At 45.3% G+C, this 17561-nt stretch overlaps 1 protein-coding gene across 1 annotated transcript in view; it reads right to left on the reverse strand.

Moving 5' to 3' along the window:
• Positions 1-13326: 13326 nt before the first annotated feature.
• LOC119187769 (solute carrier family 22 member 6-B) overlaps positions 13327-17561 on the reverse strand; it is a 61936-nt gene continuing 57701 nt past the window's right edge. Inside the window, exon 10 of the mRNA XM_037435846.2 lies at positions 13327-14369. Coding sequence (XP_037291743.2) covers positions 13953-14369 — 417 coding nt within the window. The 3' untranslated portion in view covers positions 13327-13952. The remainder of the gene's footprint in view (positions 14370-17561) is intronic.

A 17561-nucleotide genomic window follows, 5' to 3' on the forward strand; every position in this document is an offset into this window, starting at 1 on the left:
TCTATTTTTTTATCTTTCTCGCTTGCATCCTCTTATTTTCTGTTTCTATACGTGTTTTGAGTGCGTTACGTCAAGCGCGCTCTTTTTTATTTTGCTCATAAGTGATCATCGAGGCACTCGAAGAACAAGAAGACTTCTCGGGGCAAGCGCGTGCGACATATGCTACACAAGGAGCGTTACGCCAAGAGACGATGACAGCATACAACAGCCTGGCCCCCTAAAATGCTCCGCACTCAAAATGCCAAAATTAAGGGCAAGACTTCCGAAGCCCAACAAGCACGCCCAGCTGCTCATTAGTTGAATCGCTGCTCACATCGATAGGGTATTTTTGTTTCGCTTACAACCCACGCGTACACAAAATCCGCAGTCCAAACTTGCAGCCACAAGAAAAAATTGTACCCCCCCCCCTCCCTCCAGACACAGTATCACAAGTCTCCTTTTTTTTTGCATTATTGCGAGGCTGTGCTGTGAAGTAAACCTGTGCATCAATATTTGCATTTAGAGTACGGTAAATTCTTTAAAAGCTTTACATCGAACTGTGAGATATATCAAAATGATCACTATTTTTTGGTGAGTTTAGTAAATGTGGGTTTGACAATTTCTTTGGCAAGTCAGGAAAAAGAGCAATATTTTTTTTTCTGAATATAGGACCTGCGTTTTTTTTTTTTTTGCCGGCAGACAACTTATAAGAAGACTGCTGTTTGCGTAAACGCTTAACCGCCGATTCATGAAGAGTATGTGTTTTGCATGGAAGCTTCACTTGACTTTCTGAGCTAGTTGAAACCAAAGTAGCCTGAGCTCAACTTAATGGATTGCTTTCAGGGTTATTAATTTCACAATGAGTGGAGAACATTACTCGACATAATGCACTTTCGAGTTTCAACGAAATTTTGTCACGAGAAGAAGTGCCGTCTGCAGATAGTCTACGAACTTTGACTTGGGCGTAAAATTCTTTTCAGGAATTATCGACGTTTATTGTGGTCACGGTGTGTCATCTAGTCTTGCTTTATCATAAACGGTTATGTGCCTAAAAGTTTTGTGAGTCCCACTATTCGCCAACAGTCCACTAAAAACGAAGAATGCCACAGTTGATCCGAGAAATAGCCGACGACGTTAGCACCCCACCCCCCTACATGAACTGAAAGTGGGAATGTGAAAAACAACCTTCGGTAAATGCAATGTAACCCATTTGTAATGCCCATATCAATTTCGAAAGTAGAATACAACTTGCTCGTTACAAGAAACAAGTTGCCGCCTTAAAAACCTTAGATATCACAAAACCTGACCACGTGAAACATTTTAAACTGATAGACTCGCTGAAAAACTTACGGCTATCCCAATACTCTGTCACATGCGTACATTCCTTCTTAAACGATAAAGCATTTCATCGTTCTCAATCGGGTTTGTATCAATTAAGGCACCAAAAAAACTAGATGCCTCCCACAAGGGTCAGTGTTTTCACCTTTCATATTTAATATTTTACCATGCACGATTCTCATCATGCAAGTTTATATGTATGCCGATTATATAGCGTTGTTCGCTACAGCTGTAGATATACATACCCTTTATGAAAGTCTGCAGATGTATATGAAGGCTCTAGAAACCTGGTTAGAAAATGTAAACGTAACAGTGAATATCAGAAAAAGGGCAATTGTATTCTTACCTCTGAGTGCTCCCGTCCATATCGCTTTGCTTTATCGGCAAAAAGATATTCCGCAGGTAAAATTTTAATTATTTAGGGGTTACTTATACTGGAAAACCTAATTGAAGGCCGCACAGAAAATATGACAGCTAAAGAAACACGGGTGGTAGGGATGCTTCGGGAACTCGGCAACAAGCATTCAGGTTGACGCCATGATGGTCTCATGATTTAGTGCATGTATATTCGCCCGATATTAGAGTCTGGCTGCGTCTTGTTTTCTGGTGCATCTGCATACAAACTTCGACTACTGGTTCTTCTAGAACGCGAGTCATTTTGATTATGTCTTGGACTTCGTAAATTTGTTTTAAATTATACTTCATACAAAAAGTATGCCTGCTTTCTCTTCGTATTTTGTTTCACATCCTATCAGTGCGTACATTCCTAAAGATATATTCGGCAATGAAGAGGTCACAGTACATTTTTATTATTCAATCGACGCAATTTTTTTTACCATTAGTGCTCAAGGTTACAATGTTCCTAAGTAGTTGTCGCACTGAAACAATTGGAAACATTACAAGTGCAGCTCTGTGAAGTAATCATCAGTAACAAGTAGAATCAAATTTGACGATAAAATTCCCACGAATTGCGAAAAATTGCCCAGTAAATACTTAAATTGCATTTTGGAAGATAATTTATCTAGCTCAGACTTGGCTCCAGGAATAGCAACTGATGCTTCTGTTCAGGCTCGAAGCCATGGTGTTTTCGAGCAGAGAACGCGCTTTTCTCGCACAAAGCTTATGATGTTTGGCAGTGGTTCACGGAAAGTTCGACATCTCTTCAGTTGGACAAGCAAGCAAACATTGAATCAGAAAAAATAAGGCAACGCTGCAGACAGTCGTTGAAACAATACTTGCTTGTGACCGTCAATAAATTGCACTGAGGGGAGACAGACTTCGACAGACCTACATTCCAAGAACGGGCAAACAACGACGAAAACGTTGAAGCACTGTTGCGCTACAGGGAGAGGGGGTGGAGCGATAAGATTCTTGCCGAGCACATGAAGATGTCTGCTGGAAATTTCCTTTACACAAGCCCACCGATCCAAAACGAGTTGAATGCGGCAAGCAAAAACAAGATGGAGTCGCTTAAGCTGTGAACAAGTCAGGTTTTTTCTCCGTTCAGGTTGATGGCAGTACTGACGGTAAAAAAATTGAGTAGTTTTCTCTCACTGTACGGTATGTGCAGCATGAAACGATGAACATAAAAGTAGATTTTCTCAAATTCGTGCCCGTTTCAGCCGCTGTCAAGAGTGGTTCATTTCGTGGAGTGCAGGCTGTCATTCGCTAAACGTATCTCATAGCAGTGTATACGCACTTCTCTTCACATTCGCTAAACCATTGCTTGAACGACCCATCTGAAGCCCTGACAACACGCACCCAATGCAGCGCGTCAGCGCTCGGCTTTCTGGACGCGGCCCCGCACGTTCTCTCGAGCCTGGTGTGCGACTGATGACGGTGCTGTGAATGGCGCTTGTATTACGTCGATTCGAGGGGTCGCGCGCTTTCGAAGCGCACCACCGTATAGAAACCACCACTGTGGTAAAATTCCGTTCCATTGGTTATTTTAGCTACCGATGCTGTTCTAAACGTGGGTGTCCGCTTTTAACGTTCATTTTAAGGTACATCGCTTTGTTTCCTAAATCTGCGGCCACTCGCCTCTGCTGCGAGTGCTGTGCAGTGCTGATCTGTGCCTAAATGTGGTGCGCCCGTAAAGCGGGTGTTAGCTTTGACAACTATCCTAAGGTCCCTAAGCTGAGGAAGAAGAGGATAGTCAAACTCAAAGAGGGAAACCACTCCACGTCTTCATCGACCGTGTGTGGCAAGTACTTCGCTAACAGTGACTTTTGCTACACCCGCCCTACGCTCCACTTCTCGGTAAGGATGCAATATAAAAGCGTGGTGGTTTGGGCTAGTTGCTATGACATGATTGTTAGAGCGCGAGAACAGAACGACGACAAATGTATTTTGTCATCTTCGTCTTCTTGTCCCTTTGTCGACGTTCTGTTTCCGCGCTATAACAACCGTCTTCTCGGTAAGCTTGCAACAGTTTTTCAGTGCCTCGCCAGTACTTCAGCCATTCATAGCACGCAGGCTATAGGCGACTTACGCTAGGTGAGGTGCCGTCCCAAATTCTACTGCGAGGGCCCCTAGACAGGGAGCTGACAACGCGGCCTCTGAATCTTCTCAGGTAAGAGCACTTTGTGGGCGCAGCTGAGCTGAACAGGATATCTGACACTACAGATTTATTTGGTTGGTGTACGTACATATATACCTAGTTTACTGATGAAGACAAGCGGACGGATAACGCACTGCTTACCATAAATTTATATGTGAAACTTGATTTGTAGCTCACAAGAGTGGAAACGTGGGCTAGTTGGTGCGTAGTCATATTTGCAAGATGTTTCAGCGCACGAACAAAAGAAAAAGGACAGGGTAGACAGAAAGAGCGCTGACTTCCAACTAACTTTATTTGACAGAGTGGCAAGAATATATACTGCTAAAAAGGATGATAACAGAGCATGAAGGTGCTCTTTCTGTCTACCCTGTCCTTTTTCCTTTGTTCGCGCGCTGAAACATCTTGCGAATTTGATTTGTAGGGTTTAACATCCCCAAACCACCATATGAATATCAGAGATGCCGTAGTGGAGGGCTGCGGAAATTTCGACCACGTGGGTTTTTTAACGTGAACCCAAATCTGAGCACACGGGCCTACAACATTTCCACCTCCATCGGAATATTTCCACCTCCATCACAGGGCGATGTTGCACAGTCTCCAGTCCGTGCTGCCGAATGACACCATTCATAGCAGCTTTGAGTCGATGCAGCCGGCCGTAGAGTTCTACATGGTGGCCACAGAGCCGAAAAATCATCAAAGGGATCAATGGAGAGTGGGAGATATGAAACGAAAAATGGCAAGCAATACCTGCACAAGAAATGCCAAAGTATGCGGCTCAGGCCCTCAAGCAGTGCAACACCAGCCTGCTTCCAAATGTTTGCACTTTGCTAAAGACAATTGCCAGACTTCCTGTTACCCCGGCTGCAGCTGAGAGAAGCTTTTCGACGCAAAAGTGCCTCAAATCCTACCTTCGTAATAGCTCTGTTGAACGATTGAATAAGTTGACTATAACGCGACTTTACAGAGAGTCCGTTAACGTGAGCAACTTAATCCCAACGTCTACGAATAAGGCACAAAAACTTGTCGTTTAGGCTGGCGTACTTTTAAGGAGCCCGTGTGGAGAACTTAGAAGTAAACGGATGCAGCACGCCGTAGAATTGTGGGACCTGTCGAAATCACTGCTGACCGCTTCGCAATAGAGACCAGGCCAAGTTGTTCCTGAGTGCACCTCAATGAAATGAACATTTCTACTTCCCGTATTTTTATGGTTGGTTCTAAACATAGGTCAGTGAGCTCACTCATGAGTTGACTCACTCTGACTCACTCACACTCAGATCGAGCCCTGAGTGTGAGTCCGGAGGAGTATATTTTCGTTAGTCTGAGCCCGAGCAAGTCCAGTCGAAGAAAATTTTCGTGATTGTGAGTCAGAATAAGTTCAGCTCAGGAAAAATTTGGAGAGTGAGCGAGTTCCACTTTCTCTTTCTGACCTATACGGTCCCTATCTAGTCATCTTTACCATTACTATCAGCCTTGCCTTCATTCACGTTTACATTCATGTCGACTCACACGTATTCCAAGGCAGTGTCGTTCATACACCATTTCAATATTTATTAACCAGAGGCGTGAATTATACAGGGGGGTGCTTTGATCTCCTCTAGCCAACTCTTCCAGGGAATTTCTTGATTATTATATATGTGCTTTAATCTCTTCCGAGAAAAATATTTTACTGCTTTGAGAGCAGTCAGAACTCGTTTTCAGACACAAGTCAAACGGCACCAAGAAGAGCACCAATTATGTTAGATATTCCTGTTAAAGAGCATTGACACCATTTTCAAAGCAGCTAATTTTAGGTGGACGGACTCATGAATCAACTCACTTGGACTCACTCAGACTATGAGTGATCAAGCCGTGAGTCTAAGTGAGTTCAGGCGAGGAAAGTTTTTGTGAGTCAGTCAGAGTGAGTCCAAAGCTCAAAATGTATTTCATGAACGAGTCTGAGTGAGCTCCAGAAGTTTTGCCTACGTATGGTTCCGAATAATTTTATATTACTTTTAATTCATGAAATTACGAAGACAAGTAGTGCACATAAAACATTTACAACATGAGGATGAAATCCAGAACTAATAATTAAACTTTTATTAAAACAACTTTAAAAAAAGTAATAACTTTCAACTGCTATCAAGAAAAAATTTGTTAAAATAATTGTTTTTGTCACACAATTAAGTCTTTGATCAATAGTCCCAAACACTGAGAAAAGTTCCTGGCTACGAGCTTGCATCAGTTTGAAAAGAAAAGGCAGGGGTGGTAATTGCATCATTATCTCTGGATTGGTCATTTTCAATTTGTTCACCCGAATTAACATTTATTTATTATGCGGAATTAGTTGCCAGTATTTTAGCATTTACGGAAATGACCCCTATAAATATCAGAATCCGCCATTTTGATTGATATGTGGGAGTTAACGTCCCAAACGAAGAAGCCGTCATTCTAACAGACAGCTTATCGGTCTGTTTCTCATTAACGGTACAAAATTTTCAAACTCTTTAGAAGTACTTTATTTTCTTCTTTCAAGACATACGTACCAGTCGCTTGGTGTGGGTACCTGGGCACAAAGATATCTCAACAAATATGCGCATGCACTCGCATCACATGGTGTTGATATAATCTCTAGTGTGCCGACGTTGGAGTGATTGCGGCACGATTTTAAAAATTTGCCACGTAGGACAACTTCACTGAATCTACGTTGTCAGCTTTTGAGCTAGCTAACCTTAATTTTCGTTGAAAAAATCCCCAAGACAGCAGTTACCAGAATACAATGCCGAGTCCCCCCCCTGAAATTTTACCTACTTTACCTACAGAGGTCTGGTCTGACGCAGTCACTTTTGTGCCTCCATTGCAATGAGAGTGAATCCCTGGATCATTTCTTTCTAACGTGCATATTATTTACTAATCAGAAGATAAGACTCCTAGACGAACAACTTAGAATGATGAGAATAAGTTTACCCCTTCCAGTGGTTTTTTTTTTTGAAGTTACCGTACTGGGTTTTGATGGGGGCGAAAATTTCGTAGGCCCTTGCGCTCAGATTTGGGTGCACTTTTAAGAACCCCAGGTGGTCAAAACTTCCGGAGCCCTCCATTACGGCATCTCTAATATATAAATAGTGGTTTTGGGACGTTAAACCCCACAAATCAATCAGTCAATTACACAACCGGATTTTAGCCACAGGAGCGTTTGCGCGGCCGTATGTGATTGCCTGCATGAGCTGAGTCGAATCGAATGCTATGTTTAACGATATCAAGCACACTTTTCAGAAGCATTAGTCTTCTTTTCATTTATAGAAACGAATTGAATTCTAATTCTTCGCGGTGAACGACCCACTGATGACAGAATAGTCGGCTACAGTATCGACGAGAGCGGTCACACTGTGGCCGTCGATAAGAACGTCGAGGTCACTAGTTCGCCGTCTTGCATTACAGTTAGGACGTGGCATCGGGTCATGGCTGCGTCGGCTTGTTCCGCTGCTTTCATGTTGCGTCGTCCGGCCACCTTTGGAAAGTGAGCTTTTGACGTCAGGGCTTTGCCTGGTTGGCGTTGTGTTCGGAAAGCTCCGTCACGGCGTCGTCGTCGTCGGAGGATCTTCGGTAGTTCGTCGCACAGCAACCGCACCTCCATCGGTTGCTGCCCTTAGTTTCCCGGATACGGGCTAGGAGACCGGCCCCGCGTTGGGCCAGAGTACTGCCGGGGGTGCGGTGACATGCGGCGGCTGGGCGACGCGAACGGGAAGGACTTCTTGGTGTCGATTGAGTTCCTGTCAGGTAGTCGGCGATGTCACGTGGCCGATCTCCTGGCTGCAGACGCGGTGCATTGACGGCGAAGCCACGCAGTCCTATCTGTCGGTACTGGTAACGGCGGTATGTGTGCGCGGTCTCGCCGCAGTGGTAGCAGAGCGGGCGGTTGTCAGGTGCACGCCAAACGTCCGTTTTCCTCGGCGCACTGCGCTGGGCCGCTGGGGAACGGTAGGACGTCGGTGGGGGTGGTGGCGGCAGTGGCGGCGGGCGACGGAAGTGCGACGGGGTGGCGTTTTGGCGTGGATGGGGAGGAGCGTTGTGGCGCACTGCAGCGGCGTAGCTCATAGTTTCTGGCTCGGGCAGCGGTGTTTGGGGACTTCCAGGCGATTGCCGAACTTCTTCTCGCACAATGTCAGTGATTGAATCCACTTGAGGCTGCGCCGAAGGCAACAGTTTGCGCAGCTCTTCCCGCACGATCGCTTGGATCGTTTCACGCAGGTCTTCGGAGTCACTGGCTTGAGCAGCAGCGCATTCTTGAGTCAGGCGACGATTATACTGTCTGGTGCGCATGTCCAGGGTTTTTTCGATGGGGGTCGCCTCGGATACAAATTCTTGGACGGTGTTCGGTGGATTCCTCATTAGTCCCGCGAAGAGCTCCTGTTTGACAACCTCGCATGAGGAAACGAACTTTCTTCTCCTCAGGCATGTCTGGGTCAACGTGACGGAATAAGTGGGTCATCTCCTTTGTGAAAATTCCAACTTTTTCATTTGGTAGCTGAACCCTGGTCTCCAGTAGAGCAGTGGCCCTCTCTTTGCGAGCGATGCTCGCGAACGTTTGCAGAAATGCGCCGCAGAAGACATCCAACGTTCGGAGCGTGGACTCCCGATTCTCTAGCCAGGTCCTTGCGGTGTCTTCCAGGTAGAAGTACACACGACGGAGCTTTTCTTCGTTGTCCCAGTGGTTGAGGGCGGCCACACGGTCGTATGTTTCTAGCCAGGTTTCCGGGTCTTCAAACGATGACCCATGGAACGTTGGTGGTTCCCTGCGTCGATCAATGACGATCGCGGGCTGGGATGCTCCGGTTGTCATTGTCGCTGCAGTCGAGGTCATGGCCTTGGTCTTCCGCGCCTTGTCTTTTAGAAGCACATACTCCGGTGGAAGACCTTGCTGTCGGCGGCTTGTTCGCTGCTCTTGGTTGGCGTCGGTGTCTTCTCCGCGACGTGGGCTGGGTTCACAGCTTCACGGGGGCGTCCGCTACATGAACGAAGCAGCACCTCCAGCAGATGTCACGGGGTCGTGACGTGGTCGAAGACAGGAGACTTTGCGTTGGAATTTGACTGTTTATTTGAGCGAACCTGTGCCCGGCAAACGGAGAGTCCGATTACAGTAGCAGTCTTGGACTGATAGCGGTGAATGGAGTGTCGGCCGTCGATCAACTACTGACAAGCGGCGAAGCGCGTTGGCATTTATACTCTTGCCGTCGAATGTTCTAGCGTTATCGCTGGTGGTGGCGTAGGTTCCAGAACAATCTGTACAGTTCGCACAGTGGGCGTGATGTTATCGAAATGATCTACTACAGTCCGGAACCTTCTCGAAAACTGCAGGTGCGGTTTGCACTGAGAATTGTGTGGTGTTTTGGGACGATAACAAAAACTTGGGAAATGGAACGTGGCAATATTAAGAGACACCGCAGTTGCGCGTTCCCGAAATTTTCGACCACCTGGGATTTTTTAACGTGCACATAAATATAGGTACACGGGCCTCAAGCATTTCCGCTTCCATCGAAAAAGTGGCCGTGGCAGCCGAGATTCGATCCCGTGACCTAGGTGACCTACGTAGCAGCCGCTAGAGCACCGTAGTAGGTACTATCAGATGCGTTTAATTGTTTTCGCACGTGTACAACGCTACACATCCATCGAACTTTAGCGTACATTTTCAATCTCGGCCATGTAGATATAAAGCACCTGTAGGGGTGAATATACTATTCCTGACGGTGTGGATCACCTCTTGCGTCGCCTGCTATTTACAGCATGTTCGCAGGTGTGCGTACATCTTGCAAGTCCTCAGAAGGCAGCTTGCCTGACATCACTTTCTATCCTGTCAAGATTATGTCGACGACGAACTGCCTAACTACCGATGGCTCGAGTTTCACAGACTAAAAAAATTACATGGTTGCTTCTTGCATGCTGTCTGGCATAATAACAGAATAACTCTCTTTACCTGATGCAAAGGGTCGAAGTTTCCTCTTTAAACAATAATACTCAAAAGGCTGCATAGCAAAAGAAGCCTTAGATTGAGCTTTAGATATTTCTATACTAACAAGGAAGTCTGAAATACAACGTGAACGTCATTCTTCCAGTATACTTAAGTAGCCATAGCACTGCAGGCTTAAAATTCGCCAGGGTTTAGGTTAGACTGCGTCCTACCCTCGCGAGAACTCGAACAAGCAGAAACATAAGTGCATGATGACTGAAGTCAGTAATAGCAAAGCAAATCGTTTTCACAGTCACCAAAGCCTTAACTAGCGTGCCTGAGTGGCAATGTTTTCTCAGTGTCTTCACCCTATATTATTGAATTTAGCTTCAAAGGGGTAAGTGTAAGTGCATGCCAACAAAGCACAAAACAATTAAACAGCTTTTGACAACTTTGTTTCATCATAAGGCGCTGTGCACGGTATTTGAAGATTTTGGGCAGCTGTTATTCACATTGAAAGACCATGTTGCGATGCCGATGGAGGTACAAAAAAGCGGCAAGTTTCAGCGTCCCGGTATGTATTACCTGAAAACAGCACATCAAGCAAGGCTAAGGAACAACTAATATTCGCATGCCTTTTCTGTCGCGTTGGCTTATACGCGCACATATTCTTGTACCACAAGCGGGCCAGTGTGCATCGAGGAGAGACCGAATGAGCATTTATACCGTTGGATACGGCTGAGGAACGTGGTCATGCAAGGAAACTCGTGGATGTAGTGCAGCAGAATAAGGAAGTAAGCTTCTAATGCTGAAGCACAGCGCGTCAGATATATCCGCAACAAAATGAAGCTGGACTACTCATATCCTATTATATTTCGTTACATAAAGCTTGACTGGTATTATTGTAGCTTCTAAGGATGGGGGTCTACGGCTTCAAAAAAACAGAGCTTGAACGTTTATTGTTATTGCTGAAATGGGGGTTTAAAATTCATTTAGCCAGAATTCCACCTTTTGTAGACAAGCTGTACGGAGGCGCAACGAAAGCACACTAATTTATTATTTATTTGAAACTTACCAGCAGCTGAGAGACTTAGCTAGAAGGAAAAAATACTGTGCTTCTTATATAATACAGTTTTGCTTATTCAAAAGGTTTTTTGTTGAACAACAACAGCTCTATTCATATCACTTTTTCTACTTGGGTATAAGTTTGGGGCTAATATTAAATGACATCTTTTTTTGCCTGCTTTCTGCTCAACTTTTGGCCTCCTTTACAAATCCACCCAATTACAACCCTATCTGTGCGCATCCTCAACCAGTGGTTCCTCGCGCCATGTACCTTGAACGATATCCCGGTGTGAACTGCCCCAACAGCGGACTGTCGGCAACATTGAGCCATGTGTTATCGGAATGTGAAGCCATCGGTTCCACCTTCAGGGAGGACAGGTGGAAAGTGCTCTTGCGCAATCCCAAACTAAACTACGAAACCATGGCTGTCCGGAATGCCCGCGACTGGGCCGCCAAGCTCGGCTTGGCGGTCCCTGCGTGGAACTATAGTCGGGTGGCGTAGGGTCTCCCCCGAGTCATCTCTGGACTAAAATGAAGTTTCCATTGTCATCATCATTGAAGCGTCCGCCTTTGTCTTATAAAAGTGCGCCGATTCTTCACCATACATTATTCACCCACTCGGGCTTGTCACGTCATTGTCTAATTTGTGGGGCTAATGTAGATTGTTTGAAGCGCAGGTTTATTGTGCAGTGCCATGCATGCTTTTTGAGGATAAAGGCGGATGAAGGGACCTGATCTTGCAATTCAAGAACAGTTTATTTGTCATCGTGCCTCCAAAAATTCTCCGACCATTGGCAGGCCATTATGAGAACTATGCGCTGATCATGGATGGTGTTACTAGAACCCAGTAACTGGAACCCAGGATGGTGCTACTAGATCATGGTGTTGCTGCGATCCAATACACACCTTACGTAAGCGGTGCTGACAAACGCGTTAAAAAACATCTCGCATACGAAATTCACTTTCGTATCGTGATACGCTCCTCTCAACTAGAAGTATTGTGGCGCGCTCGCCTGCGGCGCACGCAATGTCACGATGGTGCGCTGCACACCCAAGGTTGGCGCATGTCCAATATTGGCGTCCGTTGGCCGTCATAACCTTGAGTTTCTTCTAATATTTGCTTGAGGCACTGCCGCGGTGGTCTAGTGGCTTAGGTACTCGGCTGCTGACCCGCCGGGCGCGGGTTGGAATCCCGGCTGCAGCGGCTGCATTTCCTACGGAGGCAGAAATGTTGTATACCCGTGTGCTCAGATTTGGGTGCACGTTAAAGAACCCCAGGTGGTCGAAATCTCATGAGCCCTCCACTACGGTGTCTCCCATAATCATATGGTGGTTTTGGGACGACAAACCCCACATACCAATCAATCAATATTTGCTTGAGGAGACACTGGTGCTGCCGTCATTCATTCGCCATGAGAATTATTAGCAGTGCATAAATATTCATTGATTGATTGATTTACCTAACCGTCGTGCTTGCGGCATCGAACATGCTAGTGGCTTTGTATATTGTTTTAGCTTTCGTTTCTGGTCAATCAATGGCTTCTTAAACTCGTGAGCCGACTTGAATTATTCAGTATAAACTCGTCAGGTCATGATATGGGGACTGCTGACAGTCTAGCGACAAAGCGCCTGCAGACAACACGGAGCCTAAAAAAACTAAGCTTACGCAAACCTATGTAGCACCCATCATTCCCACGCTGGTGAAGCGACATGCGTATCAGCTCCCACGGTAGTTGTCTTCAAATTTCACTCTTGTGTACTATTGCGAAACAATGGTTTAACTCGCCCGGAATGCCCAAAGCATAGAGTTTCCTAAAATTAACTAGAGGGGACTCTGGCGCTGCGATCGTTCAGCGATCATGGGAATGATGAGTAGTACACACTTTTGTCTTGTCTTCGTACTTGCGGGCGGCGAATCGATCTTGAGGCTTTCTTTATCAGGTTTCAATTTCGTTTTGAAAGAAACAACGAATTCTTTTCAATTTTGTCACCCTATTCGAAATGGTAAGACTCAAATGATAAGGTGGTGAAGGACAACCGCTGAACATTTGCCGATCTTTGTTTCGTGAGACAAGAGCTCCAAGCCACACGAACACACACGAAGCCAAAAGCAGGCCAGAAATACGAATGATAGACAAATATGTGTACTACCCATCATTTACATGCTCGCTGCAGTGCCGTGCGTTGCAAATCCCACAGACAGCGCCAGAGGTCCCCCTAGTGTATATTAGGAAACTGTATGCATGCATGTAAAGTATGAAAGCGCACATGGTGCTATAATTTCGTGAATTAGCAATGTAATCTCTATGCTTATCGGCAATTAAAGAAATAGCAGGATGCTTTCTCAACTATATGTCTGATCTATCTGTGTTTCCGCTTCTCATGGTGCCTGTTGTACAACTTGTGAATGACCAAAATGCAGACATAATCGCTATGCAAATGGAAATGAAGAGGCACGACGGGAAGGCGAAGATGGGTACAATGTTTAATAGCTGCAGCGAAGGACTGGCTTTTCAGTGACATCCCCACATATGAGCGCGGAAGGTGGGCTATATTAACATCAAAATGATTCTCGTGCAAAACGACTGCAGTAAAAGTAAAAAAAAAAGCGCAATGACTGATGAACGTTACGCTTCCGTCGGAAGCACTCTCGCTAAGTGTAAAAGTGAAAACAAGCTTCATACATACGCCTCAAAAAAAAAAAGACATGGTACTCAAAAGATAGCCGAGAGTGATTAAGATAATGTAGTTGGGCAGACAGGCAGTAAAAAATTCACTTAGAAAGGACATTCACGTACATTTCATTGCGAGTGTTCGAAACAAATTGAAACCAAATTTGTATTTGGGTCCCAGTGTAAATAGCCATGAGTAGAGAATACCACGATTTCTGTCGTAATCGAAAAAGTGGTCTTGCAGGACGAAATCTTCGCTTTACAAAGTATTCAGGACATGCACGTAAACTGCACCCATGGCGGTTTAAAGTGCAAGAGTGAAAATAAATGGCATGAAAAAAAGAAGGACAAGCTTCAGCTTCTGCCTGCGTCACTATCACGCTTCTGTCAAAAGATTCTGGAAAGATGACACCGCTCAGAGAGTGTGCTCGCGCTTAAGTCCGACATTAGTAGCACCCCCCCTTCTAGAAGCTGTATTTACACTTGAGCTTCGCCACACACCGCTTCCCTGATCGAATGAGGGTACCTCCATAGTAATTGCTGTCGATGTGTACTCGCTTAAGCTGTTCCAATACTTGTTCGTGTCGACCGCACCCACACTGGCGCCCTCTTGGTTGTCCTTGTATGCAGGGTTATAATGCACCACAATGTCCCCGGTGTCATTGCTGTTGTTTGCAAACGATCCGGAGGTGCTCGAACTTGCTGAAGCCTCGACGTTTTCCACGAAATCCGGCAGCGGCCGGCCTTTGGTTTCTGGCCAGGGGAACACCACCAGTGTCGCGAGCAACATGACAATCGCGTAGAAGACGGCATCCCAGGTTCCGTGGTTGAACTGCAAACGCAAGATCAGTGGTCAAGGGAACGTCAGGGAAAGCCGCTTTTGCCTGGTCATATGTACAATTGATGGATATGTGGGGTCTAACGTCCCGAAACCACCATATGATTATTAGAGACGCCGTAGTGGAGAGCTCCGGATATTTTACCACATGTATAAGACAATGGATGCAGCGATGGCGTAGTGGTTAGAGTATCAGCCTCGCGTGCAAGAGGTCCGTGGCTCGAATCCTGGTGCCGCGAAGTTACGAACCGGATTTAAAAAGATTTTCCGCGTGAAAATACATTGCATTAAGAGGTTTGGGTGCGGCCACACTGGTGACACCAGAGAAGGATTGGCTACCCTGGTGCAGTATCTGGCCACTACACCCCACATGCATACGTAAATTAAAACACGGCCCTCAGTCCCAAACAGCTGCGAAGCAGCTGACCATGGCGGCAGTCCTATCTGCAATGCAGCAGAGGCTGCTAAGAATCTCTGGGTTTGGACAGACTATTATTGGAACCTGAACTTGACTACATTTAGCGCTAGGCAACCTTATCTAGTGAGGCAAGTCTAGCTGTACTATTCTAGGAGCTAGAAGATGTTAAATGGTATGTAATAGGGCTCAGTGATGTTAAGAGGACAAATGAGGCCTATACAGTGTTACGGAATGGGCACGTCATATGCTATCGTGGCTTGGCTGACAAAAGATAACTCGGCGTAGTGTTCCTTGTCCAAAGAAATATAGCTGGTAACATAGAGGAATACTATAGCATTAATGAAAGGGTGGTAGGTATCGTAATTAAACTCAACAAGAGATACAAGATGACGGTGGTACAGGCTAGTTCAAAGACGCTAGTTCAAAGCTTCTCTAAGGACGTGAAATGAGGACGTGAAGATACACGCTAGTTCAAAGCTTCTATGAGGACGTGAAATCGGCAATGAGTAAGGTAAAAACCCAGTATACTATACCCATGAGCGACTTTAATGCCAAGGTAGGGAAGAAGCAGGCTGTAGACCAGACAGCAGGATATTATGACATCAGCATTAGAAATGCCAGAAGGGAGTTGTTAGTAGAATTCGCAGAATGCAATAATTTACGGATCTTTAGTACCTTTTACCTAACGAGGGAATCGTAAGTCTACATGGAGGAGCCCTAATGGAGAAAGCAAAAACAAAATAGACTATATAAGTAGTGCGCACCCCGGCATCGTGCAGGATGTGGAAAAGCTTGGCAAGGTATGATGAGCGACCATAGAATGGTAAGATCTCGAATTCGCCTAGACTTTAAGAAGGAACGATAGAAACTGATACGCAAGAAGCCAATCAATGAGCTAGCACTGAGAGTGAAAGTACAGTAATTGAGAGTCTCGCTTCAGAACAGATACTCGGCTCTTGTCGAGGAAGCCAGCCTTAGCGTTGACGCAATGAATGATAATCTGACGAGTATTATTACGGAGTGCGCAGTGGAAGTTGGAGGTACGGTAATTAGACAGTACACTGGCAAGCTGTCCCAGGAGACAAAGAGTCTCATTAAGAAACGCCAAAGCATGAAAGCCTCAAACAACAGAAAAAATAAAACTGCCCGAGCTTTCAAAGTTCAATAATATGCGTGCGATATCTGATGTAAGAAGGTATAACATGGACAGAATTGAACACGCTCTAAAGGATGGAGGAAGCGTCAAAGAGGTGAAGAAGAAACTTGGGATAGGCAAAAGCCGGATGTATGCACTAAGGGGCAAGAAAGGCAAACTACCAATATGGATAGGATAGCTTTAATGGCGGAGGAGATTTACAGAGATCTGTATAGTAGCCGGGACAACCACGACCTCACAATAAGAACCAGCAGTAACCCAGATGGAAACCCACCAGTAATGACAGAAGTCATAAAAGCCTTGGAGGGAATGCGAAGAGGCAAAGGTGCTGGTGAGGATCGGGTAACATCAGATCTGCTGGAAGACGGAGGGCACATTGTTTTTAAAAAACTGTCCACCCTGTTTACGAAGTGTCTCCTGACTGGGAGGGTACCATATTCTTAGAAAAATGCTAACACATCTTAGTACATTAGAAAGGAGCTGACAAGGACTTCAATTACAGGCCGATCAGCTTGCTCTCCGTCGTATACAAGCTGTTTACAAAAGTAACTGCTAAGATAATTGAGACATTAGAATTCAATCAACCAAAGGAACAAGCACGATTACGAAGAGGCTACTCTACAATAAACCTCATTCATACTATCAATCAGGTAATAGAGAAATCCTCAGAATACAGCCAACCACTATACATAGCTTTCATAGATTACGACAAGGCATTTGAATCAGTAGAAACATCAGTAGTCATGCAGACGCTGCGGAATCAGGGCGTCGATAAAGTATGTATTAACATCCTGGAAGAAATCTACAGATGATCAACTGCCACCATAGTCCTCCATAAAGAAAGTGACAGAATACCAATCAAGCAGGGTGTAAGACAAGGGGATACAATCTCCCCATTGTTATTCGCCGCCTGCTTTTAGGAAGTTTTCGGAGGCCTAGATTGGGAGAGTTAGGGATAAAATATAATGGAGAGTACCTTAGAAACCTGCGCTTCGCCGATGACATTGCATTGCTGAGTAACTCAGGGGACGAATTGCACCTGATGATTACTGAATTAGCCAAGGAGAGCAGAAAGGTAGGTTTTAAAATTAATCTGCAGAAAACGAAAGTAATGTACTACAACCTCGAAGGAGAAGAGTGCTCCGAGAAAGGTAATATTGCTCTTGAAGTTGTAAAAGACCGTCTAATTAGGACAGGTAGTAACCACCCGCGGAGTCAAACCATGAGATTTAACTAGAAGAATAAGAATGGGGTGAAGCACATTCGGCAAGCACTCTCAAATCATGATTGGTAGATTGCCAATATGCCTTAAGAGGAAAATATATAACAGCATCTTGCCGGTACTTGCGTATACGGAGCAGAAACCTGGAGGCTAACAAAGTGGATTCAGCTTAAATTTAGGATGACTCAGTGAGCGATGGGAAGGAAAATGATAGGTGTAACCTTAATAGAAAAGAAGTGAGCAGAGTGGATCGGAACAAATCGGGATAATGGATATCATAGTTGAAATCAAGAAGAAGAACTGGGCATGGGCCGGGCATATAGCGCGTAGGCAGGATAACCGCTTGTCATCAAGGATAACTGCCTGGATTCCCAGAGAAGGCAAGCGGGT

This window comes from Rhipicephalus microplus, chromosome X (genome assembly GCF_043290135.1).
Source record: "Rhipicephalus microplus isolate Deutch F79 chromosome X, USDA_Rmic, whole genome shotgun sequence".
NCBI classification, from domain to species: Eukaryota; Metazoa; Arthropoda; class Arachnida; order Ixodida; family Ixodidae; genus Rhipicephalus; species Rhipicephalus microplus.